The 26004-nt window shown below is 43.4% G+C and overlaps 2 protein-coding genes across 3 annotated transcripts in view; one reads left to right on the top strand and one right to left on the bottom strand.

Moving 5' to 3' along the window:
- BICDL1 (BICD family like cargo adaptor 1) overlaps nt 1-11748 on the top strand; it is a 160001-nt gene extending 148253 nt beyond the window's left edge. Inside the window, exons 10-11 of one of the 2 annotated variants that reach the window (XR_012244326.1) lie at nt 108-216; nt 11305-11443. Coding sequence is in view for 1 of the 2 variants with exons in the window: in XM_073629320.1 (XP_073485421.1) it covers nt 11305-11508 (204 nt within the window). In the remaining variant the exon portion in view is untranslated. Of the gene's footprint in view, nt 1-107; nt 217-11304 lie in introns of both variants that reach the window. The other variant, XM_073629320.1, reaches the window with a different exon arrangement.
- Nucleotides 11749-13900: 2152 nt separating this feature from the next.
- Nucleotides 13901-26004, bottom strand: part of RAB35 (RAB35, member RAS oncogene family) — a 51524-nt gene continuing 39420 nt past the window's right edge. The window contains exon 6 of the mRNA XM_073629321.1: nt 13901-15005. Within this exon, the coding sequence (XP_073485422.1) occupies nt 14877-15005 (129 nt within the window). The 3' untranslated portion in view covers nt 13901-14876. The remainder of the gene's footprint in view (nt 15006-26004) is intronic.

The following is a 26004-nucleotide window of genomic DNA, read 5'->3' as shown; positions in this document are numbered from 1 at the left end:
ATTGAAGTAATAATAAATGGCCTTATGTCTATTATAAATACATACTGTACTGTAGTGCTGGATCCAGTCTATTAGTGCTTCACAACTTTCTTGTCTCTGGGCTCTAGTTTGCTTCCTCAGGGCTTTTCACTATATGGCTCCTTTGGTTTCTGATCTAATGGCCTTTATCAGTTCCTGTACCGACAACGTTAGTCATACACCCTTCCTGCCTTAGAGGTGAGATCACCAGTCACTGTATTGATGTACGTGGCTTCTTCATCACATCAGCCTTTCATTCTCAATGCAATCTAGTTTATATTCATTAATGACCATCCATCTGCTGTGCCCATTTCTAATGTCATTTGCTTGCCTCCTAGTAATTCTCTTTCAGTTTTGTGGTTATCCTCTGCACTGATGTGAGGGACAAAAGCTTTTTTTTTAGTCTTCATCCTTTCAATTGCAACTATTGCACTTCTGCAGGTCAGAATGGCATTAGTACTCAGATGGAGGTCAAGAACATTGCATGCCTGCAATGTTTATTTTAACTGAAAATTTGTTTTAAAACTACATAATGAGTTGGAAATCACAATACCAACTCTGTGTGAATAATAATAATATACTGTATTTATTTTTAAAAAAGAGTCAGTTACCAAATTTCTAAAGCCTCATTTAGGGTTTAAAGTGATACTAAAGTCTCTTTTTTTCTCCTTTAAAAATAACAAATATGTTATACTTACCTGCTCTGTGCAGTTAAATGCTTTTGCACAGAGCAGCCTGCATCCTCCTTTTCTTGAGTCCCTCTTTAGCACTCTTTAGCACTCCTGGTCCCTCCCTCCTGTTGAGCTTGCTAAGGGGGCAAACGAGCCGCAGCTCCGTGTGTCCATTCAGACACAGAGCCATGACCCAGCTCCACCCCCTCTCTCTCCTCTAGCTCATGTGTATGTGTATGCAAACGTGTTTGATTAAAAAAAAAAAAAAAAAAAAAAGCCTTTCAACAAAGGCCCTAAATCTGCAGTTTCCTTTAAAAAAAAAAAAAAAATACCCAGTGATCCATTCATGTAGGATGTTGTACAGGCACTTCCTGTTACAAGATCAAACATTCTGTCCCTGTCTCAGTTTGTATCTCATGTCATCACCTTATCCCACGTTCTCTTAATGAAAACTACATGCAGACTCTGATTGCATAGCTATGTTCCTCCACTGTTGTCACCACCAGGAAAGTCAGAAATGACATGCAGCAGTTGCATTAGTGCATGTAGACATGACGGGTTTTGCAGAGGGATTGCAGGAGTTGAGCAGTGCTGATCTGCAACAAAGGATGGAAATTGAAAAGTAATTTATTAAAATTATAAAACATGGCGGCTGATTATGGTACACAGCGCTTTGTTAAAAAATAAATGTCATCCATTTAGGGTTGACTCGTTGTAAAAAAAAAAAAAACTTCCCTTTGTCAGTGAATGGGAATGACTTACTAAGCACCCAACATGTTTTAGATGCATTCTAAGAAAACACTCAGACATTCCCCATTCTTTTTTTTATTTTAGGTTGTGCAGAACAATTACATGGAAGAGCAGAGATAGACATCCAAGCACAAGCTAATCACTGGGAATCAGTAGATCTTAATCGTACAATACAGGATACAGGGCTTGTATGCATAGACCATGAGTTATATGCAGGCTACATTTAGGTGATCGGACACTGCTAAAAAAAAATGGGCCACCCCTACTACTGTCCCATATAACCTCACCCACTCTGTGAGACAATTTTTTTTTTTTTATGCTTAGGTGATAGACTTCTCCTTTGGAGTTTTTTCTTCTTTACCATTTCTTTTTTCAGCTGACACTTCTTTCAAGGTCTGACTTATTGCTTATTGCCTTAGGCTATCTAGCAGTTTTTGGAACTGTAACTCTCATTGTTATACTTTGAGGACTATAGCTCGACTCCATTGTGTGGGGCCAGCCTCTAATGTTCTGGGTTCTGTGTTAGGCACTCACCTTGGCACAAAGTGCCTGTAGTTAGCCACAGGTTGCTATACAAGTCCAGGCCATGGTCCATCTCTGTGGTTACGAAACACTGAAAACCCCTTCGGTGGTATACTCACCATGACAGATGAAGCCTGGACTCCTAACGGGCACAGTGACATGGATAAGATAAAACAAGGTTTTCTTGCATTTTGGGACTAGCTCCTGGATATCAATAGACCATCCACAGTGGTGAGCACACAATGTGAATACATAGGCAGGGGAATGGGGAGTTATTCACTTTATTATTATACAGGATTTATATAGCGCCAACAGTTTGCACAGCGCTTAACAAAATGAAGGCAGACATTACAGTTACATTACAATTTCGTATAAGAGGAATCAGAGGGTCCTGCTCGTTAGAGCTTACAATCTAAGAGATAACTTTATTGTGTTACTCCCTGTTCTAAAGTTTAAATGTGGCATTTTTTCCTCCTGTCTGGACTTAGTCTCAGTATAATGACTTAGCTGACACACGCCTCTTGGCTGACGCACTTACGCATACCATATTCGCCATAAACGCACATTTGCTGTACTTCCTGTTGCCTTCTGCTATAAAGACCCAGCTACAGGAACACAGTCAGTGCCTGGGTTAATGTAACTCCTGCATTCTGGATATTCAAACCCCATAGGGGATCCACTTAAGCAACCAAAGATCTCAAGTGCTAGGGAATGCTAGGTGATTGCTCACGGTGATAGCTGTTTCCTTGTTCCGGAGCAATGTCCTGTTGTGACATCGCTCCTTTCCTCTGAAGCTAGCTTCCTCTCAGGGGCACAGTATGCATTTCTCTGCCACTATGTTGCAATTCTTTGGAAAACTTTTGGCACTCCTAGAACCTTCAGTTTCCAGGGGCCAAAAACGCTATACTTCCTCTCTCTACCCTGACTCTATTCATGAATCAGAGTTGAGACCTCTAAACATGTTTGATGATGAATTGAGGGAAAGCAAGGGGGAAGCAGATATTCTACTGAAAACTGCAGATCTACAACCCCTGCATTTTCTGAGCCACTAGCTATGGCTTCTCAAAAACGTTTTCCACTGTTGACACACTGTAGTGCACATTTAATTTAATACTCCACAGCCAAAACAAGCCACTATGAGGGCATGAAGAGCCTGGCAAAATCATTTTTTTTTCCTATTTACATAAAAATTAAATGTGCACTACACAAGGACTGGCCTTAATCTGAAAGGATATTCACTCCTCCTAAGCTTTTTACTGAAATTAGCTGTTTTAGTAGTAGATCCTGCCATTTCAGTCCTCAGTTAACACCCTACAGTTCCTACTGATGTTTCCATTTTTAAGGATTCTATTGTCCTTGCAGACAATAGAATCGAAGCCCTCTTAAAGGTGTCTGTTGCCCTTGCAGGTCCAGCCCTGCATCTAGCAAATACTGCCGTGTTTATTTGCCAGACTATTGTGAACTGGACAAGATAAATGAATAGAGAACATGGACCTATATTTGGTAGTCCCGTTCTCTTAGAACAGTTACATCAGTAGATATACAAGATATGCCTATCTACACATGCCCATCTTCCCATCACATCAATGCTTTCTCAGTTTTGCTGCGAAATATCAACACATGGTAGAACTACCATTTGGACTCTCCTCAGACCCATGGCATTCATGTCCAAGGGTACTAGGATGACCCTCTGCTAAAGGACTGCTCAGTCACAACCTTGTCTAAAGGACAATTCAGTGCCTTTAAAACTTTGGCTTGGTAATCATGTTTCCAAAATCTGCCCTTTAGCCCTCAGCTTCCCATCAATATTTTGAAACTGAGAGCCATCAAATTACCTGTACAACACTGGAACCTCTTCTGAAAGGTCACCCAGTCATGGTGCAGTCAGACAATGCCACAGCAAAGGCCTATAGTACATAAACCATCAGAGAGGAGACAAATTTGAGCCTCTCCTGTGGGTAAATTCACATTCCAACTCTCTATCTGCTCTCTACATCCCTGGTGCAGACAATTGATATAAACTATTTGAGGAAAAGTTGGCACTCGGGATAACATCAAATGGCAGACTTCCTTTATTGCAATGACATGAATAACGCATTTTGGCTGTCAGGTCTTAATCATGCAGTCATGAACATCTAGAAGAAAAAGATACCTGAAGCACCAATGCCCGAGGGAGGGAGGAGAACCCTAAAAGGACAGAGGCACTACCATGCTTAGGGGGAGATCCAAGAGGATCAACCTGATGTTTCAGAGCAGAACAGAGCAGCTACCTCAAAGAAGGATGATGCCAAGGGGTTGCTTAAGCCTTAACAGTCTTACTCACTAAAGCTAGGTTCACATTTCTGCAGGTGGTTGCAGATGTGGGCAGTCAAAACGCGCTGCTCTTAACAGATAAGGGAGGCTGCCATTCATTTTTAATGGCACCCCCCAGGCAGCTAAAAATGCAGAAAGGGTGCAGGAAATCTTTTGCTCCATGCAATTTCCCTGACGCTGCATTTAAAAAAAAAAAGTTGCAGGAACCTTTTTCTTGTATGAAACAGAGGCACAGTAGCCCATTCAAATGAATGGGCTGCCATGCCCGTGCTAACGCAGCTCATAGAGCTGCAAAGGTGTGAACCAGGCCTTAGTGAGTTTTCAGAGACAGGGTCACAACCGGGACTATGCCATGGCTCTAGGCTTGGAAAGGACTCTGCAGCTAACTAACGCAGCATATTAAGGTCTGGCAAGTGGCACAGTGCAAAGCCCAGTGCCCACAGGTCATTATCCAGGCTAGCCTCATATGTTCAGTTCAGCAGGGTCCTGAGAAGCTGGTGATCCAGATAGCTGCTGCGTAGAGACCAGTTCAAGCAGCAGTGGAGCAAGGAATCTTGATTGAAGTCACCAAGGAAAAATACCATAAAATTAAGAGTTTAGCAATAGTTAGATGGTTTTCAGCAGAACTGAAAAAAGTGCCCAACCTCTAGGACAGGACAGTAGAAAAAAACCAAGGCATGCTGGGTAGAGGAGGGGTTATACAAGAGCTTGCTTACATCTTGTCCCTCTGTAGACGACAGGGAAATTTTATTTTCTTGGTCATACATTACAGAACACAGGATGGTAATTCTGGAACCTGTCTGCAGCTGTCTTCAGCTGATTGAACTCTGGCAAAGAAAATCTGTAAGAACAGCCCGGTGTAACCCCTCCCACTGCCATAATGCTTTATTTGCTTGCTAGTCTTCCTAAAAGAATGGACAATTTTTCTCTGCTCTGAGAGTAGTAAACTATTTTTCCTTAATTTTTTTTTTCTTTAAGACTCTTCTATCCTACCAGAAGAAGATGCAGGACCAACCTATAATGTTGCTTTGGGCACTGGATTCTGCTTTAGGCACTCACCTTAGCATCCCGCAGGGTGTACTATACAGGTCCATCTGCCAGTGGAATCCTGTCCCTGAAGACCCCTTAGGGGGTGAGCCTGTTGGAAGGGCAAAGATTTTGAGGGGGTTTATCTCTATAAATCTACCTTCAACTGACATGGGATGATTGTGAGTTGCGTGGTTAGCCAGGGCTTCAGCCCTACCCTGGCATCACGTGTACTGGTGCGCTCTAGTCCCTTCAGCGCTACCTATGGCACACTGGCTGTAATTTTTTTTGCAGCCAGCCACAGGGAACAGTACAACATCTTTTCAAATTTAGTGCCTTTGTTGTGGCCACTTGGGCACCTGCTCAACTTCCTTCCTGCTTGGCTGTACTGTGTGCACCATTTTCTTTCTCCTCGCACGCTGACTGGCTGCTCCTCTGCTCCCTGCCAGGACTCACAGCACAGCAATCCATGGTCATACTGAGCCACTCTGCCTATGATGACCAGTCACAGAAGCACTTATTCCTGCTCTGCAGTATAGGTCATGAATATCCCTTACCACACATGGCAGATCATGGGTACAAGGGGTCTGGGTCTTCCAACTCTCATCTAGCTAGCAGCCCCCTAAGGGCTCTGATTCTGCAGTCCACATTGTTTACCCCATACTGCTCTCTATCTGGCTCTGGGACTTATTCTACCCCTTCAGGGAGCAACTTTCTGTAGCTATGCCTAAAGTGATGGGGAAACTATCTGCCCTTTGGGACGCCTTATACTGGACTGGCCGAAAGCAAGCCCCCTCATCCTTACCTCCCCAGAGCCTCCTTTTGACCTGTCCCTGTCTGCCCTTGTGCTTTCGGGTTGAGGAAGTAGAGGATGTTGCTGTCCATTTTTTGAAGACAGGAGGAGGACCGGTCCACAGACATTTCTCCTAAACTCGTTCTGGTTCTATCCTTGTACAGTGAGCACATGTGTAAAACTAGAGCATCCTGTGTCCAGCTTATAAAATGTCACTAGGCTGGGATTCTTAAAAAAGGCCCTGGCCCACAAAGATCTTCCCTATAGACTTGCTTTTACACTGTGTTGTATGGTGACTGGCTTTAAAATTTTGCTCAGCAGTTACCCTAAAGAGGGGTTCTTGAAGTGGACGCTACCGGTTGTAGACCAAGCGATTTTGTGCCTTAAATAAAACCTTTACAGCCCCTGTTGAGAATATTCCTGTATTTAAGGTCTCTGTGGGCAAGAGGTTAGAAGCCCTCTTAAAGTCCTTGCTCACCCTGCTATGCAACATGCCATTGCCACCATGGCTTTGTGCAGACTACTGTCATCTGGTCCAAATCCATGGCTTAGAGCTCTTCCCAGTGGCACTATCCTATTTTATTGACAGGCTAGTAAATACTCTTTACCAGGTATCCAAGATGGGTCTTTAGCTCATATAAGATGGATCATTTGACCCAATTGATGGGGAGCACCTGTTTGGCAAACCCTTAGAGACCTAGATCAAGAAACTCATAGGGAACAAGACTATCTTTCTGCCTAAGGCAAAAGCCCCAGCAGTTAGAACCTCTGCTTCTGCAATGGAAAAAGTTTGCTTCATTTTTATTAGGCCCCCAGAGCCAAGTCTACAACAGGAACTCAGTTGCTAGGAACCCTGGCCCTCAAATTCTGCCAAGTCCGGAATCAGGCTCTTTTCTCAATGAAGGGACACCCCCACTAATGAAAAAAGGGGGGATGTCTGACAGCCTACACAGCCATCTGGTCCCAGGACATTTCACATGCTTGAGTCCAGGACCTAATATCCAAGGGATACAATTTAGAGTTTCACGCCCTACCTCATTTTATTCTGTCAAATTAGCCAGCCTTGGAGCAACTCTTCTCTCAAGTGGTCTTAACCCCTGTCCCAGTTCAGTTACAGGGTTTTGTCGACAGGAACTGGGAGTTTTTTGCTTTTGAGGTGGGGGTGGAAATGGCCTACAGCTATGCACCTATATTAAACAACAAAAAAAAGATTCACTATATATTTAAACCTATTGAAGTTACTTGCGTGCATAGGCTATTTTATTAAAACACTAGCCTTCAATAAAGGTGTGAAACAGGGAATGAGAGCAAAAGACTTTTGAAGCACTTTAACCAGAGTGCTCTGCACATTTATATGGACATCAGACTCATACGAGACAAGCCGAGGAGCTTCCACCAAGTCACCAACACTGAAGCCTAAAGGCTCCAGCTATATCCTCTTCAAGCTCAATCAGACCTAGTGGTCTACCTGTTCAGGGTGAACACTGTCAGATCTACTGTAGTTATACACCACTATTTAGAAAAATCCTGTCAACAAACTATCAGGGGTTCTTCTAATCCCCATACAGGAATATGGGGATTAGAAGGATGTGGTTCCATCCCACATTCCAAAGACATGATGGTAGGTTAAATGGCTCTGGTCTAAATTGGGCCTAGGATGTGGATGTATGCATATAAGATGGAGACCTTAGATTGTAAGCTCCTTGATAGAAGGGACTGATGTGAATGTACAATATATATGTAAAGTGCTGCTTAAATTGTCAGCTCTACATAAATACCTAAAATAGAAATATTAATTTGGCTGCAAAGTCTTATGCGATACTAGTAGAGGTCCTCTGGATAAGGTAGGGAACTCTGATGACAATGTAATCTCTAAAATCATACAGTAACAGGATTCTGGATTGCAGTTGTCAGTGCTTTCAGGAGGCACAGAGCAAATGTCCCAAGAAACACTAGGAGTGTGTAAACTATGGTCACCTGTTGCAGCAGGACCTTTCCCTCTGTGTCTAAATACAGAAATGTTGTGGCAGCAAAGCAACTACACTCAGGGTGCAAGGAAAGGCCTCAGGTACTCGCAAACCGCGGCAGCCAGTGAGGGTTGGATGTTCAGTGGTGACCATGGTGACTGTAGACAGGCAGGAGGATTGGACCAAAGATCGGCAATCCTCCTATCATTGCAAATGGGGAGCAGGGAGACACTTCCTCAACACTGAAACCTGGGAAAGAGCACTGAGACACTTCTCCCAGCGGATTACATCAGTGCCCCTTCCCTCAGCATTAACCTCTTCTGAGGTTGAGACAAGCAGAGTGTGGGAATTTTAAGGTGCCAAGAATCAGGGGTCTTAAACTAGCGGCCCTCCAGCTGTTGCGAAACTACAATTCCCATCATGCCTCTGTCTGTGGGAGTCATGCTTGTGACTGTCAGCTTTGCAATGCCTCATGGGACTTGTAGTTTTGCAACAGCTGGAGGGCCACCAGTTTGAGACCTCTGCGCCAAGTGGTCCAAACCATGAGGTGGCTAGTGATGCTCAGCCCGATCAGCCTACTCATAGTGGGTCTTTAGATACAGGGCAGGCACTGAGGCAATGGCAACATCTCTGGACCCGGAAATCGCTCTATTGCTAACTTTTTAGCAGAATAGGGTCTTGAAAGCACTTTAAGTGGAACTAAGTGCCACTTGGTCACTTCCAAGCTAGCCCTGCAACATCCAATCCAGCAAGCTCAAGGTATGGCACTCTAAAAGCCAAGCAGAGGATAGGCAGCTCCAACCATAGAGCAGTGATGTAGAGCTCTAGCTGAGATGTAAGAATCTTGATTAAAGAAAAAATGGCAGCAAATTAGATTTTTTTTCCTCAAGCAGACCTAAAGCAAACACATCAATTGTCCTAAGACATTACCTAAAAACAGAGATACTAGTGGTAGGAGGGGTTATCCTGGGCTGCCCTACAATTTTTTTTTTTGTTTGCCAGTGTCCAGTCAGCAGCAGTATGAAGCTTTTTTTGTTATATTAGCTAACAGGGAATAGGTCCAGATCTGTAATATTCTACAGTTAAAGAGCTTTATTAGTGTACAGCCCTGGCCAAAAGTTGAGAATGAAAATGTTTATATTTGTCAAAGTCTGCTGCCTCAGTTTTTATGATGGCAATTTGCATATACTCCAGAATGTTATGAAGAGTGATCAGATGAATTACAAAGTCCCTCCTTGCCATTAAAATAAACTTATTCCCAAAAAACTAAACAAAAAAACATTTCAGCCCTGCCACAAAAAGGACCAGCTGACATCATAGTAGCGATTCTCTCCTTAACACAGGCGTCAGTGTTGATGAGGACAAGGCCAGAAATCCCTCTGTAATGCTGATTGAGTTAGGCTACTTTCACATTGAGGCGCTGTACATGCACTACAGTGCTAAAAATAGCGCTTGTAAAGAGCCTCGCCTGTCTCTCCAGTGTGAAGGCCCGAGTGCTTTCACACGGGAGCGGTGCGCTTGCAGGATGGTAAAAAAAATCCTGCAAGCAGCATCTTTGCAGCGCTGTAGGAGCATTGTGTACACCGCTCCTAAAAGCGCCTTTGCCCATTGAAATCAATGGGGCGGCGCCACCAAAACACCGGCAAAGCGACGCTGCAGTGGTGATTTGTGGGCGGTCTTAACCCTTTTCTGGCCGCTAGCGGGGGTTAAAACCGCCCCCCACTGCAGCCTAAAACGATGGTAAAGCCGAGGTAAAAATAGCGCCGCTTTACTGCCGACGCCCGCCCCAGCGTGAAAGTAGCCTTAGAATAACAGACTGGAAGCTTTAAAAGGGAGGGTGGTGCTTGAAATCATTGTTCTTCCTCTGTTAATCATGGTTACCTGCAAGGAAACACGTGCAGTCATTGCTTTGCACGAAAAAGGGATTCACAGGCAAGGATATTGCTGCTACTAAGATCGCACCTAAATCAGCCATTTATCAGATCAAGAACTTTCTTGATCGTGTCATGCCATCAGGAAGGCATCCTGAGACCATTCATGTGTGGGGTTGCTTCTCAGCCAAGGGAGTGGGCTCACTCACAATTTTGCCCAAGAACAGCGCCATGAATAAAGAATGGTACAAAAACATCCTCCGAGAGCAACTTTTCCCAACCATCCAAGAACAGTTTGCTGACAAACAATGCCTTTTCCAGCATGATGGAGCACCTTGCCCTAAGGCAAAAGTGATAACTAAGTGCCTTGGGGAACAAAACATTGATATTTTGTGTCCATGGCCAGGAAACTCCCCAGACCTTAATCCCATTGAGAACTTGTCGTCAATCCTCAAAACGCAGGTGAACAAAAAAAAAAACCCCAAAAATTCTGACAAACTCCAAGCTATGATTATGCAAGAATGAGCTGCCAGTCAGTCAGAATATGGCCCAGAAATGTATTGACAGCATGACAGGGCGAATTGCAGAAGTCTTGGAAAAAAAAAAAAAAGGATCAACACTGCAAATATTGACTCTTTGTATAAACTCCATGTAATGGTCAATAAATAAAAAAAAAAAGGAAAACCTTTGGAACTTGCTTGAAATGCTTTTAATTATACTTCACTATACCTTAGTAATATCTGACAAAAAGATCTAAACACTGAAGCAGCAGACTTTGTGTAAATCAATATTTGTGCAATTCTCAAAACTTTTGGCTACGGCTGTACAGTATGTGCTAACCTAGTGAGACGTAGCCCCTAGTCACTTTCAAAATTTCAGCATTGGTATTTTAATTCTTCTGGCAGTGGTAGGTCTCATTGCTGCTAAAAGACAATTATACCTTTAAATAACAAATATCAAGGGTTCAAACAACTATTCTTTAATTGTGTTGTGTTATTCAGGCACTAAGTTGCCACATTTTGTCTTGCGGTCCCACTGAAATAGAATAGCACAGACAAGTGTTTTACTTTCTACATACAGCCACAGATTTAGGTTAGGGCTAACAAACAAAAATCTAACACTACTGCACTGTAGGAGCATTGTGTACACCACTAAATTGGGTGCTTCAGTTATGCTGCATGTTGTTCTAACAGGTTCTCTTTACTGCTATAGAGTCATCTCCCACTACTCCTTCATTGCTCATTTAGCCTATGTATAAACATATTTCTTGGTACATTCATTTGCCCTGTCTCGCAATGACAAGTTACCATTTTGTGTAGTTAATGCCGTCATGTACTGACTGATTTACACTAACCTTTTTTGTTTTACAACAGGATGACATGCACAGAGTCATTGACCAGCAATTGATGGACAAACACCAGAAGGAATGGAGCCAGTCTGTGTATTCCTTCTCCAGGGGCCACCACGTTAAGCACTGTGGCAAAGTTAGCACCCTGAATCGCACAGAGCGGCCAGAAGAGCCCATTGGTTCTGAAGGAAGAAGTCTCTTTTCATTTCTAAAGAAAACAAAAGCTTAACTGCAACTGTATCACAGTTGATGTATTATGAATCATGATGGACTTCTGTTTGGGTAAATTAATTCTGAGGGGATTTTAAAAAGTATTACCATCGATGATCCCTAAAGCCATCCTAAGGCTGGCCATAGACGGAGCAATTATCTTTCCTAAAAGAAAAAAAAATTGCTTGATTCCCCCATCAACACAGTCGGTGTTGATGGGGGAATCTCTCCCGCGAAGCCATTGTGTTCTCCCAGCATATGGGGGGGGGGGGGGGGGGGGGAGCCATCCCTGCTGGTAGAACAGTGATTATAGCTAGTGGCTGTAACAGGCTGGTTGTACCAGCCTGACAGGCTGGTTGTACCCAAGTTGATCGATTGATCAAATTAGGTATAATCAGCCTGCCCATACATAGTTCGATTCTTGGCTGAGATTTGAACCATCTATGGCTAGCTTAAGTGAGCAAATTCGCCGGCATGTAAAAAAAAAAAACTCTAAAGAGTATTATTCTTAGCCTATGGGGCTAAGCTGCATTCACACTTTACTTTTAGATGTGTTTTCTATTTTGTAGAACAATGCTTTGTTCACTGGATTTTATCCATAGAGGACACCTTGCACTTTTAGAGCCATCTGTTTCTATTCACTTCACAGCTTCCTTGACAAATGAATTTAGCAGGTATAACTGTTGTAGACAGGTCCTGAGCTGCTCTCATTCCAAGGAATAGACTCCCTACCTCTGGTCTTCCAGACAGAGCACAGCAGAGGAACTGCCCCTGACCCTACCTACAGCTCAAGTATTGAGAAATGCTCTATGTATATAGACGAACCAGAGTTTTTATATTGCATACAGTTTTCTTTTTATAACAAACAGATATAAAAATGTCATATTTTAGTACAAATTATGCTTTTTATTGTAAATTCTGGAATAAAATATTTCTATGATTTTCCATGTTTCTTGTGCTTACCTTTGATGTCATTTTCTGCAAAGGTCTGTAAAAGACCAGCTGCACCTAAATGTTTTTTTTCCCCCCGTTTTGCATGGATTTACAAAAGCTGGCTTCTTGTAGACCTTGCAGTGGTAAATTAAAAAGGAATGCCAAGTTCTGTCCAGCTGCTGGCATGATGCAGAACAAATAATGTGGAGACAAACTATGATAGGACATATTGTTAGTAAGGGACTCAAACTTCAGTCCCTTACTAACCACCACCAAGTTTTGGATGCAGCTAGCCTTTTAATTACATGTTGAAATACACAGTCATTCACAGATAAATATAATTTACCATTTTATCAGAGCTAATCCAAGAGAAATGTGGTATGATATTGGGGATAGTCCTTTTCCTACGCACATCTGTCTTTTATTCAGTTTTTCAAAAGTAGAGTCAATGCTAGTTTTAATCATTTTGCCTAAAAGGTATGCTCACAGACCAAGAATTTCCAAAACAAAATTTAATGGAACGTGTGAGCACAGACATAAAGGTAGCTGCCATTGCTGCGTTGGCTCCAAAGCTGCAGCCTCCAGGAAATATCGCCTTGCTTTTACTACCAAGTGAGTCACTAACCAGGAAAGGCAATGGCAGAAGGGTACACTTCGCAGGGTGCATATTTCAGATTAGTGACTCATTAACTAGTGAAGCCAGGATCAGTATAAAATCTATAGAGCTTGCACCCTTACAAATCAGCAGTTGTAGGTCTAACTGAAACAGTAGTTGGTTTCACCAAGATGGACTGCTGATCAGGACCATTAACAAGTTGGGGTATATGACAGCAGTTGACATCCAGAAGTGAATTCTGACCCATTTCACACACAAGATACTTGGTTACAGAGGCATTTGCTAGATTTCTAATCTCACGGGTTTTCAAGAACCGTTTACTATCCCCACATTTGCTATAGGTATAACCAGTGTGTGACAGATGAATGCACAAATCCAGAGCTAGTTAGTTTTTTTTTTTAAATAAAAATATGAATTCCACTGGTGGGTGATGGAGTTCTAAAATGTGCTTTGTTCCACAGCTACAGCACTTAAAGGTACTTCAATCATACATTTGGATGTGTCGATGCTGTTCTCCTGCTCTGGTTCCTGCATCACTAATGGGTGACATAGTGGGTCAGAGTAGAAACACAGTGGTGGGACCAGGAATCGGACACTGGCAGGAGTGTTTGGTGATGAAGATTCTTCACTGGCCAGTCTTTCAGGAGATTGAAGTTAGAGCTTGCAGCCTACTAGAGGTATTATCAAGTAAGGTTAAGGGGGTGGGGAGGAGAATTCTGCTACCACTATAAATAGAAGCTTAAAAATGTTTGGAGCTCAACCTCTACAGGTAGCAGATACGAGGCCACAATAGGCCTGCTGTGTCCCTCCATTAATTACAGAAAGTTGGATACATAGCTTCTGGAACGTATCAACTTCTAGGCAGACTCACTTTAAGATGTATATTTCTGAATATGGTAAAAATATTTTATAGGAAAGTATCACTTCTGTTCTGGGTTTATTGGTTCTTTAATGCCCATCTGAACACAACCAGTGCAAAGCTAACCCCTCTACTTCACACACTGACATCACTAGACAACTGCCTATTTTGTTTTAAATTCAGGACCCAAAGTTCACATTTTTTTTTATTAACTTTGATCCTATTTATGAAGATGGTACAAAAATTTGGCAGAGTTTTTTTTTTTTAACCCACATAATTTGTTAAATTCACAATTTTTTTTTTTTGAGATAGAGATTGTAACAAACAACTGCTAACAGTTCAGGATCCATCCAGCTTTTCATTAAAAACAAAATGACTTTGTAGTCGCAAGTCCTGCTCTGGTCAATGTAATAGATGGTTGGTTTTCTTTAGCATGGTTTTAAATATTGACAAAAAAAAAAAAAACTAAACAGCAGGGAAGCAAAATAACAGCAAGGCCTAGTGATTCTTCCCCTAGAAGGCAGGACAGACACCAGGCTCAAGGTTAAAGATGCCAACTGTCCTAAATCTTTAAAAATGTGATCAGTTTATATTTGCGCAATACGACAGTTTGGCGATCGGAAGGTGAAAGCCAAAGCGAAAGGAGGGAGGCGAGGCTGGTTAACGCAATATACAGTATGTACAGACTCTTGTTAATCAGTCCAAGGGGTAGGCACTGCAACTGTCCTTTCCTAGCAGACGCTCCAGAAGAGCAGGGGTGACAAGGGGATGACAAGGATCCACAACACCTTGTTGGCACAGCAATAAAAAGGTGTCAGCGCCTCTCAATAGAAAACCTTGAGAAATTCTTAAATTAACAGCACAAAACTGAGAAAATGCCCCAACCCCTGAAAGCTGTGCACTGCCCATGGCACAGTTACTCTTCATTCCAGGAACGAATGTTCGGATTTAGAGCAGCCTCTGTGTGCTGTGCCCGCACCTAGCAGCATCGCTTTTTCCTTTTACTGTTTTTGGTTAATTTCACCACGTCATTCTGTTGCTGCTGTTGTTGCTTTGCCAAGTTTTCTTTCTTTGCTCGAAGAACTAGCTCAGTAATGCAATTAAACATCTGTAAAGAAAAACAAAGGCTGTTAAAATAGAATTTCAGGATTAACGTGATGATTAGCTGCCCTTTCATTGTAGTGTATGGCCGTAGATAAAAAAAAAGGCTGCCATTGTCAATTGGCTTATTGAAGGTACATGGTCTGGTGCTGTTCTAATCCTTCTGCCATTATCTGACAAATAACTGAGCTGGAACAAGTGTGAGCTTATCGGTTATCATGTCACCTGCTAATGCTTGTTCTGGGTCAGTGACTCACAAGGTAAATGAAGGAACTATGACACACCTTGAGCTTTACCCTTTTAAAAAGAAGTGCAAAGGCAGATCCTATATTCTGTACTTGATAATCCAACCAAAATCTAAACATCTGTAGTTTATAAGCATGCATATAATTATGAAGAGAAGGCAGCCTCTGTGTTTATTTATAAAACAATCAGATCTTGCTCTACAAAAGACGTATTATCGATTTCTCCAGTGATCTGCAACTAAATTATCTTAGCATGGAAATCCCTATGGTGTATTGGTCAATCCTCCTTTCCTACTCATCGATTTGTGTTTGTGTATTGCTGCTGATAAACCAATCTGCAAGTTGGGTAAAGTGCTAAATACCTCCCCACAGGGATACTTATCACAAAAGAAATGAGCCCTGGTCAAGAGATGACTTGGTTGGTGGCCAGGAAAACTACCGCTGTGAAATCTTTACCTAAAAAATACATACACAGGAGCTTTCTGAAAGAACACTATGGGGGGGGGGGGGGGGGAACACAAGATGCTGCTGTTTATCTTGTACCCATGGAGCCGATCCAGTAGTGCAACAGCTCACCCTTCCCCAATGGCCAGGAGTTATGTAATGCCATTAAACAAAGCGGCTGATAATTTTTTACCTTTATCCACTTCAATAACAGACATTTTTACTCCCTTCCCACCCAGGCCAATTTTCAGTGCTGTTGCACTTTGAATGACAATTGCGCGATATGCAACACTATACCTATATGAAATTTTTTTTTTTTTTCACACAAATTAAGCTTTCATTTAGTGGTATTTAATCACCACTGGGTTTTTTATTTTTTTGCAAAATATATGATTTTTTTTTGTTGTAAAAAAACAAACGTTTTTTGTTCCTTAAAAAATTTTGCAAATAATCTTTCTCCATAAATTTAGGACAAAATGTATTCCGCTACATTTCTTTGGTGAAAATAACCAAAATCATTGTATGTTATTTAGTCTGTAGGAAAGTTATAAAGTTCAAACACTCTGTGGGATATATAGATCTGAAAATTGATCAATACTGATGTATTAACACTTAATTCTTGAGGCCTGAAAACACCAGGACAGTACAAATTAGAGGTCGACCGATATGGGTTTTTCTCTGGCCGATGCCGATATTTAGAAATCGCGGTGGCCGATGGCCGATTTTTTTGGGCCGATATATTAGGCCGATTTTTTTTTTTTTCTTCTTTTTTTTTTCCTTTCATCTCATAAAATTTAACAGTTAGACCCCTTTCACACTGGGGCGTTTTTCAGGCGATTTTGGGCTAAAAATAGCGCCTGTAAAACGGCTCCCCTGCAGTCCCAGTGTGAAAGCCCGAGTGCTTTCACACTGAGGCGATGCACTGGCAGGATGTTTAAAAAAAGTCCTGCAAGCGGCATCTTTGGAGCGGTGTATACCGCTCCTCCACCACTCCTGCCCATTGAAATGAATGCGCACTGCTGCCGAAGCGCCTGCAAAGCGTTTCGGCAGCAGCGCTTCAGGGGCGCATTTAACCCCTTCCTCAGCCGCTAGCTGGGTTATAAGCGCCCCGCTAGCAGCCGAATAGCGCCAGTAAAATGACGGTAAAGCGCCGCTAAAACTAACAGCGTTTTACTGTCAACGCATGCCCGCTCCAGTGTGTAAGCAGCCTTAAGTAATACAGAAAATTTTTTACATTTAAACATTTACTAAACAAAACAAACCTCCAATCAGTTCACTTGTATGTATAATTTAGATTAAAAAAAAAAAATAACGATATCTTAAATATTAAATACACAAAAACAGGTAATCAAAACTTTTGGATGAAAAAAAATGGGCTAACTTTACTGCTTATTTTTTTTTTTTTATTTCATTAGTGTATTTTAAAAAAAAAAAAAAATTGCGTTTGAAAGACCGCTGCGCAAATACCGTGTGACATAAAATATTGCAACAACCGCTATTTTATTCCCTAGGGTCTCTGCTAAAAAATATATATATATAATGTTTGGGGGTTCTAAGTGATTTTCTAGCAGAAAATACAGGATTTTTACTTGTAAGCAACAAATGTCAGAAAAGATTTAGTCTTTAAATGGTTAAACTGAAAACTTCTACACAGGAGTTCAGCTCATTGAAAAAAGAACCTGAAAGATACAATGTATCTTCTTATCAGACTTGGCAGGCTGCCCAGGGAGGAGAGAATCCTCTCTACAGATAACTTTCAGGCAACTTGCATTGACTTCTATTACAGAAGTCATTTGCAAGTCCCGCTGAAGTTATAATCGGCTTTTTTTATCAGCACAATCGGCTGATGCCGATTAAGTAAAAAAAGCCAAATATCGGCCGATATATCGGTCGACCTCTAGTACAAATACCCCAAAATGACCACTTTTTGGAAAGTCGAAAGTCCAAGGTATTTTGTAAGAGGCATGGCGAGTTTTTTGGAATTTGTAATTTTTTTCACATACTTTTACCAGTGCAGTACAGAGTCATCATACGACTGGTGTGGTGGTGATCAGGGACACTGACTGGTGACATTAATACAGTATTACATACAGTGTTACCACAGTATTCCTGTACAACTCTGGGGAGGAGGTGATCAGGATATTTTTCTTTTTACACACTATGATTGCTTATAACTGCATTTTACAGTTATAAGCAACCATTTTTTTCTGAATGAAAATTACTCAGTGTTTAGAAATGTGAAGAGCTGTGATTGGCCACACAGATAATCGCATGGTACAGATGGGCTGTGACTGGCCCTGTCTGTACCATGTGATGACTGTGACTAATCACAAAGCTCATCATAAATGGTACACAATGAAAGGCATGCAACAAAGCTTTTCATTGTGTACAACTGTCATGTGATCTGCTGGGGTTGGCCCAGTACAGTGATCCTTCAATGGTCATGTCCTGTGGACACAACGGGTGACAGATTGCGCTGAAGCGTGGACCATAGGGTGCGCACGAGGCACAATTCTGGGAGGATGTATTTTACAATAGGCTGGGTGGGAAGGGGGTTAATGATAGATGCACCTGTATGTCTATCACAGACCTCAGCAAATTACTGCCCCAGGGCCACATTCAGTCCTTGATGCTTCCACTGTCAGCATGCCTCACTGAGGAAGCTGATAGATGTTCATGTGGAGAGCTGTAAGAACTGGAAGGAGAGAGACTGAGGAGCTAATCAGTATAATGGGGAAGCTCAATACTGGTGAGAGAACGTTACCTAAGAGACACCCTACGCGCCCTCCATCCACTCTGATACCTGGCCAAGTTCTTCTTGCATTAGCGTCACCATACTGCAAACCCCAGGAGGTCAGGGTCTGCAGAAAACCCTGCTGTATAGATTCTCAGGCTCTCTCTTTCCAGTCATAGTACTTTTCAGAGGGCAGTTGGCAGGAAGTGTTATATCACTTCCTCACCACCTGATTTACACTATAATCCTGTGTATTGAATGCAGTTAAGGCGCAGACCCCCACTGAACTCAATGGGCAAGTTTGAACTTTGTAAAATGAATTACTCGCCTCTGGTCTATCGGTGTAAAAGGGTAGATTTAGATATGCATTTAAATCTCCCCATACCTCTGAAACCCAATCGGCATTTTGATTGTACTTCAGAGGCTACTGACAGGTGGCGAGGAAGCAATGTGATGCTTCATAACGGCCTGTTTTAACCTCCTTTTTGCTGATGCACACGGTTGTGAAGCATTTGCAGTGCTTCCCCCATTTGCTTGAATGTGTAGCATTTGGCACGCTTACCACCCGCTGGTCACTACATGTCAGGTAAACTTTGCCGCACGCGCAAAGCATTGCAACCGCGGCATGTAAACACCCCCATCCATGCATTTTTTAAGCCCTCCCACATGCATGGCTAAATGAAGTCTAAAAGCATAAACAAATTAACGATGGACAGATTAAAGATGGTGCTAAAGTTAAGTGTATGGCATATACAGTGAATCCTTCCCACCACAGAAAATGTCTGTAAACCCCAAACACCCATTTGTTAAATAAATCGGCTTCCTAGGTCTAACAAAAATAAAAACTACATTTTGACATCTTTAAACCTTGCTTGGCCAAACCATTTTTTACTATTTTTAATACATCTAGAAAAATATATGGAAAATATTAACGACGACATGGTATTGAATAATTACAAAATACTGCATGCACGGGGGGTGTGGCCTGAACGGGCATGTGAGCGGTCGCACTGCACGGAGCTCCCGCTGTAGATCCTCCTCCTGCGACCGATCCAGACCGACACAATCCGCCAGCTACTGTACCCGCGGTAACTCCAGGAGAGTTTCCAGGACAGCACGATGACCCACAAAGGAGAAATAGACGCTGCGGCAGCCATGGAGGCTCAAGATGGCACCGGCTCTCCCCAGCCCCAGAGAACGTCGCAAGGCGCAGATAAACAAGAGACAGGCTGTAAGTCCCTTAACGCTCAAAAGTTGCAGGGAAAAGAGCAGCCAAGGAACATGCTGTATTACACACAAGCTGCAAGGAACAGGATGCTCAATCCCCCCACAAGCACAGACTCAGGCACATGAGCCAGACAGACAGCACGGCCTTCCAGAATTAGATACACTGCCTCTGGATTGCTCCCCTGTCCCTACACCAGACCTGTTTGACACACTGCAGGAAGACACACAGCAACCCACACTGAATGAAATCCTGCGTGCTGTTCAGCGCTGCATGGCTTCAGTGGATAGCATGAAAGAGTAGTTTGGGGGTCTCATCGAAACAGTGTCCCTTTTGAGACAGGTCCTGAAGAAAATTAGGGAGAGAACCACAGCTGTGGAGGGCAGAATTAGCGAGGTGGAAGATTAGATACCTCCTTTCACCAGAGACACCAGGACAGCACTACAAAAAGCAGCACAGGCCAAAACAGATGACATCGAGAACCCCCTAAAGCGGAACAATGTCCGCATCGTGGGGCTCCGAGAAAGTCGAGGGCCGAGACCCCACAGCATTTACAGAGCAATGGCTGCAAGATATATTTGGTAGGGAGGCCTTCACCTCACGGTTTGTGGTTGAGCAGTCCCACCGCACGCCACCGTGGCCCCTCCCCCCTGGCAATCCACCGAGATCCATGTTGGCATGGCTCTTGAATTACAAAGATCGTGAAATCATACTTAGACTTGCAAGGGAGAAAGGCTCTGTACATTTTAATGGGACTAAGGTCTCATTCTATCCTGATTTTTCGGCCGAGGTGCAACGACAGTGAGCTAAATTTGCAGAGGTGAAGAAACGCCTACAAAAAAATCCAGGTGACCTATCCAATGCTGTTCCCAGCCAAACTGCGGGTCACAGTCAGAGGGCAAGCCACTTTCTTTGAATCAGCTTCGGATACAGCTGCCTAGCTGGACCACAAAGAGCAGGACCTCCAGAGACTCCGACAGGGGAGACTGACACGTGGTGACCAAACATGGCACGGCCGGTATGTCTGCTGACACTACAAGGTTACTATACACACACAGCGGGACACTTTACAGGTTGCTTAAACCAGTGCTTTGAATAGCTTTGGATGCAGCGTTAAGCACCAAGTTCAGTTTTATGTCTCAGTGTGCGAGTCAAGCTTGCACGCTCTTACGGTGCTTCATCATGTCCCAGTTGAAGGGACACTTTTGTTGGTGCCCAGTTGGCACATGTTTTACAACCACTAACTGGCCTGAGGGGAGAAGGTGGCGGATTGCTCCTACCCCACCCAAGAGGGCGACAGCTGCTCAGCGGCCAGGGTACGTGCTATTTCCTATACCCACTCTAGTTGCGCTTTGTTTTGAAATCAACACTTCAATGTTTTTTTGACCTGCACCTGACAATTCTTCAATATTTAACAATTTGCCTCCTGGAGAAAATGACTGATTACGCAGCAGATTGTGTCACTTTCGCGCTCAGGTGCGTGATCTGGAACTTTGCATACCAGCGCTGTGCTAACCTACTGTGTTTAATATGGCTACCACTTTAATAACGCCAGGGAACGTTCAGGGCGTGCATGATCCGCTAAAATGCACCACAATTAGCCACCCACCTCACAAAAGACACGGTGACATTTTTACAATATTCCTGGGTGGGCAAGGCTTACCACTCCACGCACTCTGCATACTCTCGCGGAGTGAGTGTACTGGTCCATAAGTCTTTGGACTACTAGGAATTAGACTCTGTGGTGGACCCCATGGGAAGATATGCGTTTCTGTACTGTAAACGGTTTACCTTGAATGTGATTATTGCCTTTGTGTAGATTCCCCCCTCCAATTTCTAGAGAGATATTGCAGCTTCTCCTGTCATACCTGGTTGACAAGCCTGAAGTCACCACCATGATCACGACAGACTTTAACGGTTACTTGGATCCCAGGCTGGACAGGCATCCTCCGGTCCAGCCTCCCTTGGGCGGCAAGGGCCATATTTTAAGCCGCCAGCTGTCAGAGGTGGGTTGGACGGATGTATGGCGGCTGAAATATCCCACAACTAAGCAATTCTCCTGCTTCTCAAAAACTCACGGTTCTCTCTCCCGCATTGATCTCTGTGTGGGCTCCTCACATATCCTTAACTTGGTTACTAAGGTGGAGTACTTTCCTAGGGGGGATATCAGACCACTCACCCATAGTGGCACATTTAATCACCCGTCCAGCTGTCTCCTTGCCGAGAGCCCCGTGGAAACTAAAACACCTTCTGGCTAAAACTCTTTTTCTTCACCAAAGTGGATGGTCAAACAAAGATTTTTCCAATCATACCCCAATCTGTTAATGAAATGGGATACCTTTAAGTCATGCCTAAGAGGCACGTTCATAGAAGAAATTGAGGCCATAAAACTAAACTCGTCAGCCCTCCAGGAGCAGGTGGAGGATCAGGTGCGGCAGATGCAACTCTTATGTCACTGACCCATCTGATTCTGTGAGGGAGGCATGGATATCGGGCCAGGACTCCCTGGACCGGTTGAGATCCTCCGCTGCAGAGTGGAAAACGCTTTTTCACTAAGCAGGCTTTCTATGAGGAAGGTGAGAAAACGGATCGATTGTTGGCTAGGATTGCTCGGTCCCAACAGTCCTCCCTAGCCATAGGAGCCATTCGCTGTACCAATGGTCGAATGACCCCGAGTTATTATGGAACTAGCATCTTCCTATGCAGACTTGTACAGGCCTAGTGACGGTTTACTCTGATGAGGCATTGCGGGATTATCTAGACACAATATCTCTATCGGCTTTGACCCATCAAGCTAGCCTGGAGCTGGAAGCTCCATTTATACTAGACGAGCTTAAGGAGGCCCTGCCTCCTTTCCTACCTGCAAGGCACCAGAGGATGACGGGGTTCCCATGGAAGTCTATACCCAATATGGGGAGGACATTTTTCCTAAACTACTGGAAGTATTTAATGCCACACTCGACTCGAGACAGCTACCTACCACTATGTCCAGGGCAAATATATTGTCACTCAAACCAGGCAAGGACCCTTTAGATCCCAGCTCATAAAGACCCATCATATTGCTCCAAAGCAATGTTAAAATAGTAGCCAAAATCCTAGCCTTAAGGGTTAATAAGATTATTCTAAACATTATTCAACCAGACCAGGCAGGTTTCATGCCCCAAAAATCAACTGCAACTAATCTTAGAAGACTTTTTTTTGAACATGCAGACCCCAGCAGATAATGCGGGCAAAAAGGCACTCGACAGTGTCAGCTGGCGCTATCTCTGGGCTGTACTGTCAAAATTTGTATTTGGCCCTAGATTTATCATGTGGACAAAGCTACTGTATAGCTCTCCACAGGCTGCCATACGCTTGTCAGACAGGGTGTCTCCTGCCTTTGCACTGGGCAGGAGGACTAGACCGGGCTGCCCCTTGTCCCACCTGCTCTCTGCACTGACCATTGAGACTCTTGCTGCCCAGGTGCGGGATCATCCACATATCAGGACGTGGAGGAATCGTTGTCACATGTAACGTCGCTCATCACAGATTTTGGCCACTACTCAGGCTTAACCATTAATTGGTCCAAATCCGCATTGATGTTTCTGGATAGGGCACCTGGGTCGGACGCGGAGCTCCCTTGCCGCCCTGTCCCTGTAGTATCTTCCTTTAAATACTTATGTATCCACGTTTCACCCAAGCTGACTGACTACTAGTCAAAATATATACCCCTTACTGACTCGCTTCAGAGACAAAATAAACATATGGAACCGACTTAACATGTCTTTGGCAGGGAAAACAAACCTAATTAAGATGATCCTTATGCCCCAACTTCTAGCCCTGCTTCACAACACACCTGTGGTTATTCCACTTAAAAATTTTTGAGTGGTCAACTCACTATTCAGATTACTCCTTTGGCACAACAAGCCCCCCAGGATCAAACTGATTACAATATACAAAGGAGGGGGTGGTTCGGCACTCCCCAACCCTTGGATATACCATTTGGCTGGACAGCTGCAGCACTTGATTGGAGCTATGGCTCCCAAGCCTGCCGATTCGTCAGCCAAGCTCCTACTTACTGGCACAGGGGCGGAGTCCGTACCGGAGGGCCTGAAGGCACAGCTGTTCCAACGGCCCAACAAGCAAATGCCCATTTACACACTCCAGAAGGTGTGGAATGAGGTCAAACAATTGCAGCAACGAGGTACACAGCTTACAGCCCATTATGGAGGAATAAATCATATGAGGAACTGGCCAAGCGCCAACAGGGACCTAGGTGGCGTCCCATGGGAATTACTCACCTCAGGCATGTCTTTCACAATAGGAGACTACTATCTTTCGCTGACCTGCAATCTAAATTTGCACTGCCAACTAGCATACTATTTTACTAACTGCAACTATAGCGCGCTGTTAAAGCGCAAGGTACCGCAGTGGAATGGGAACAATCACCCACTCCTGTTTTCCACATACTACAAAACGGAACAGACACAAAGGGTATAATATCCCAATGCTATCTTATGCTTCTAGTCACACTCTTAGAGGGATTCCCCATGAAAGTAGCAATCCAGTGGGAGGCACTTAGGGCCTATAACAGGAGAGCAGTGGGAAGAGGCCCTTCAAGCCATTAACACTTGATCGCTAAATGTATCGCAAAAAGTATCCCAATTGTATATCCTTTTGCGGGCACATTATACCCCAGTAAAACTTCATAAAATGGGCAAACTACCCGATTCGATGTGTGGCATGATTCCTCTGGCATTGCCCCAAACTCCATAGATATTGGAACAGGGTCCTTGCCACGCTTAACCAGGTTTGCCAAACGAATGTCCCTCTTGATCCACTATGTTGCCTTTTGAGAGTACCGGAAGGGGCAATGCCAGAGGAAATGATCAGGATGGCCTTTGACAGAGCCCTATTCCAAGCTAGGAAAACAATACTTACGAGTTGGAAATCCGCCACTCCGCCGTCGGTTAAATCCCGGATTCAGCACATGGGCAATACCCTTACCATGGAAAGATACATATATCAGCATAGGGGGAACCTTGAGAAATTTGACAGATTATGGGTCGCATGGCTTGATACACCCAGGATTAGTCCCAGGGAACTGGTACAGATGAGGCTGCTCAGATGCCCATAAACATAATGGATGCCGGGGGAAATGCTAGCTTTTTTAAAAATAAAGTAACATTGTTGAGAAAAAAGCGGGGATGTTGAGGCTGCCAGTACCACAGGGGAACGCAGAGCATCACCATACAGAAATAAACATGTGCCACACACTGAATACTCACTGCTACTCGGGTATTGAAGGGAATGACTAAGGTTTATGTCAATGTTCTTTCACTGACAAATTCAAGTGTAATGTATGTTTTGATTTGTTTTTCTTTTGCAATAAAAACCTTTTGATTAAAAAAAAAAATAATAATAATTAAAAAAAAAACCTGTATACAGTGGGGAAATTATTTGATCCCCTGCAGATTTTGTAAGTTTGCCCACCTACAAAGAAATGAATGGTCTATTATTTTGTTATCATAGGTGTATTTTAAATAATAGACACATAATATCAACCAAAAATCCAGAAGAAAAAAAAACACATGATACAAATACAAACAAATTGAGTTGCATTTCAGTGAGTACTATAAGTATTTGATCCCCAATCAAACACGATTTAGTACTTGTTGGAGAAACCCTTGTGGGCAAGCACAGGAGGGAAGATGTTTCTTGTAGTTGGTTACCAGGTTTGCACACATCTCAGGAGGGATTTTGGTTCACTCCTCTTTACAAATCGTTTCTGAATCCTTAAGGTTTCTTGGCTGACGCTTGGCAATTTGAAGTTTCAACTCCCTCTATAAATTTTCTATAGGATTAAGGTCTGGAGACTGGCTAGGCCCCTAAATGACCATAATGTGCTTCTTCTTGAGCCACTCCTTTGTTGCCTTGGCGGTATGTTTTGGGTCATTGTCATGCTGGAAGACCCATCTTCAGTGTTCTGGCTGAGGGAAGAAGGTTCTCATCCAAGATTTTACAATACATGGCCTCCATCATTCACAAGCTTCTACCGTGTAGTTCTAGGCAGATCCCGCACTTATCTCATGATCATCCTTACCCAATGAGGAGAAATCTTCCATGGAGCTCCAGACCGAGGGCGATTGATGGTTATTTTGTATTTCTTCCATTTGCGAATAATCTCTCCAACAGTTGCCTCCTTCTCACCAAGCTTCTTGCTAATGGTCTTGTAGCCCAGTGGTCATCAACCCTGTCCTCAGGACCCACTAACAGGCCAGGTTTGCAAGATAACTGAAATACATCACATGTGATATCATTTGCTGCTCAGTGATTGCAGTATTCTAGTCTGCATCTCCCCAAGGTAATACATAAAACC

The sequence above is a fragment of the Aquarana catesbeiana genome, linkage group LG01, assembly GCF_042186555.1.
Source record: "Aquarana catesbeiana isolate 2022-GZ linkage group LG01, ASM4218655v1, whole genome shotgun sequence".
Lineage (NCBI taxonomy): Eukaryota > Metazoa > Chordata > Amphibia > Anura > Ranidae > Aquarana > Aquarana catesbeiana.
Note: the sequence above shows the minus strand (reverse complement) of the source record. Positions and strands in the feature narration are given on the sequence as shown.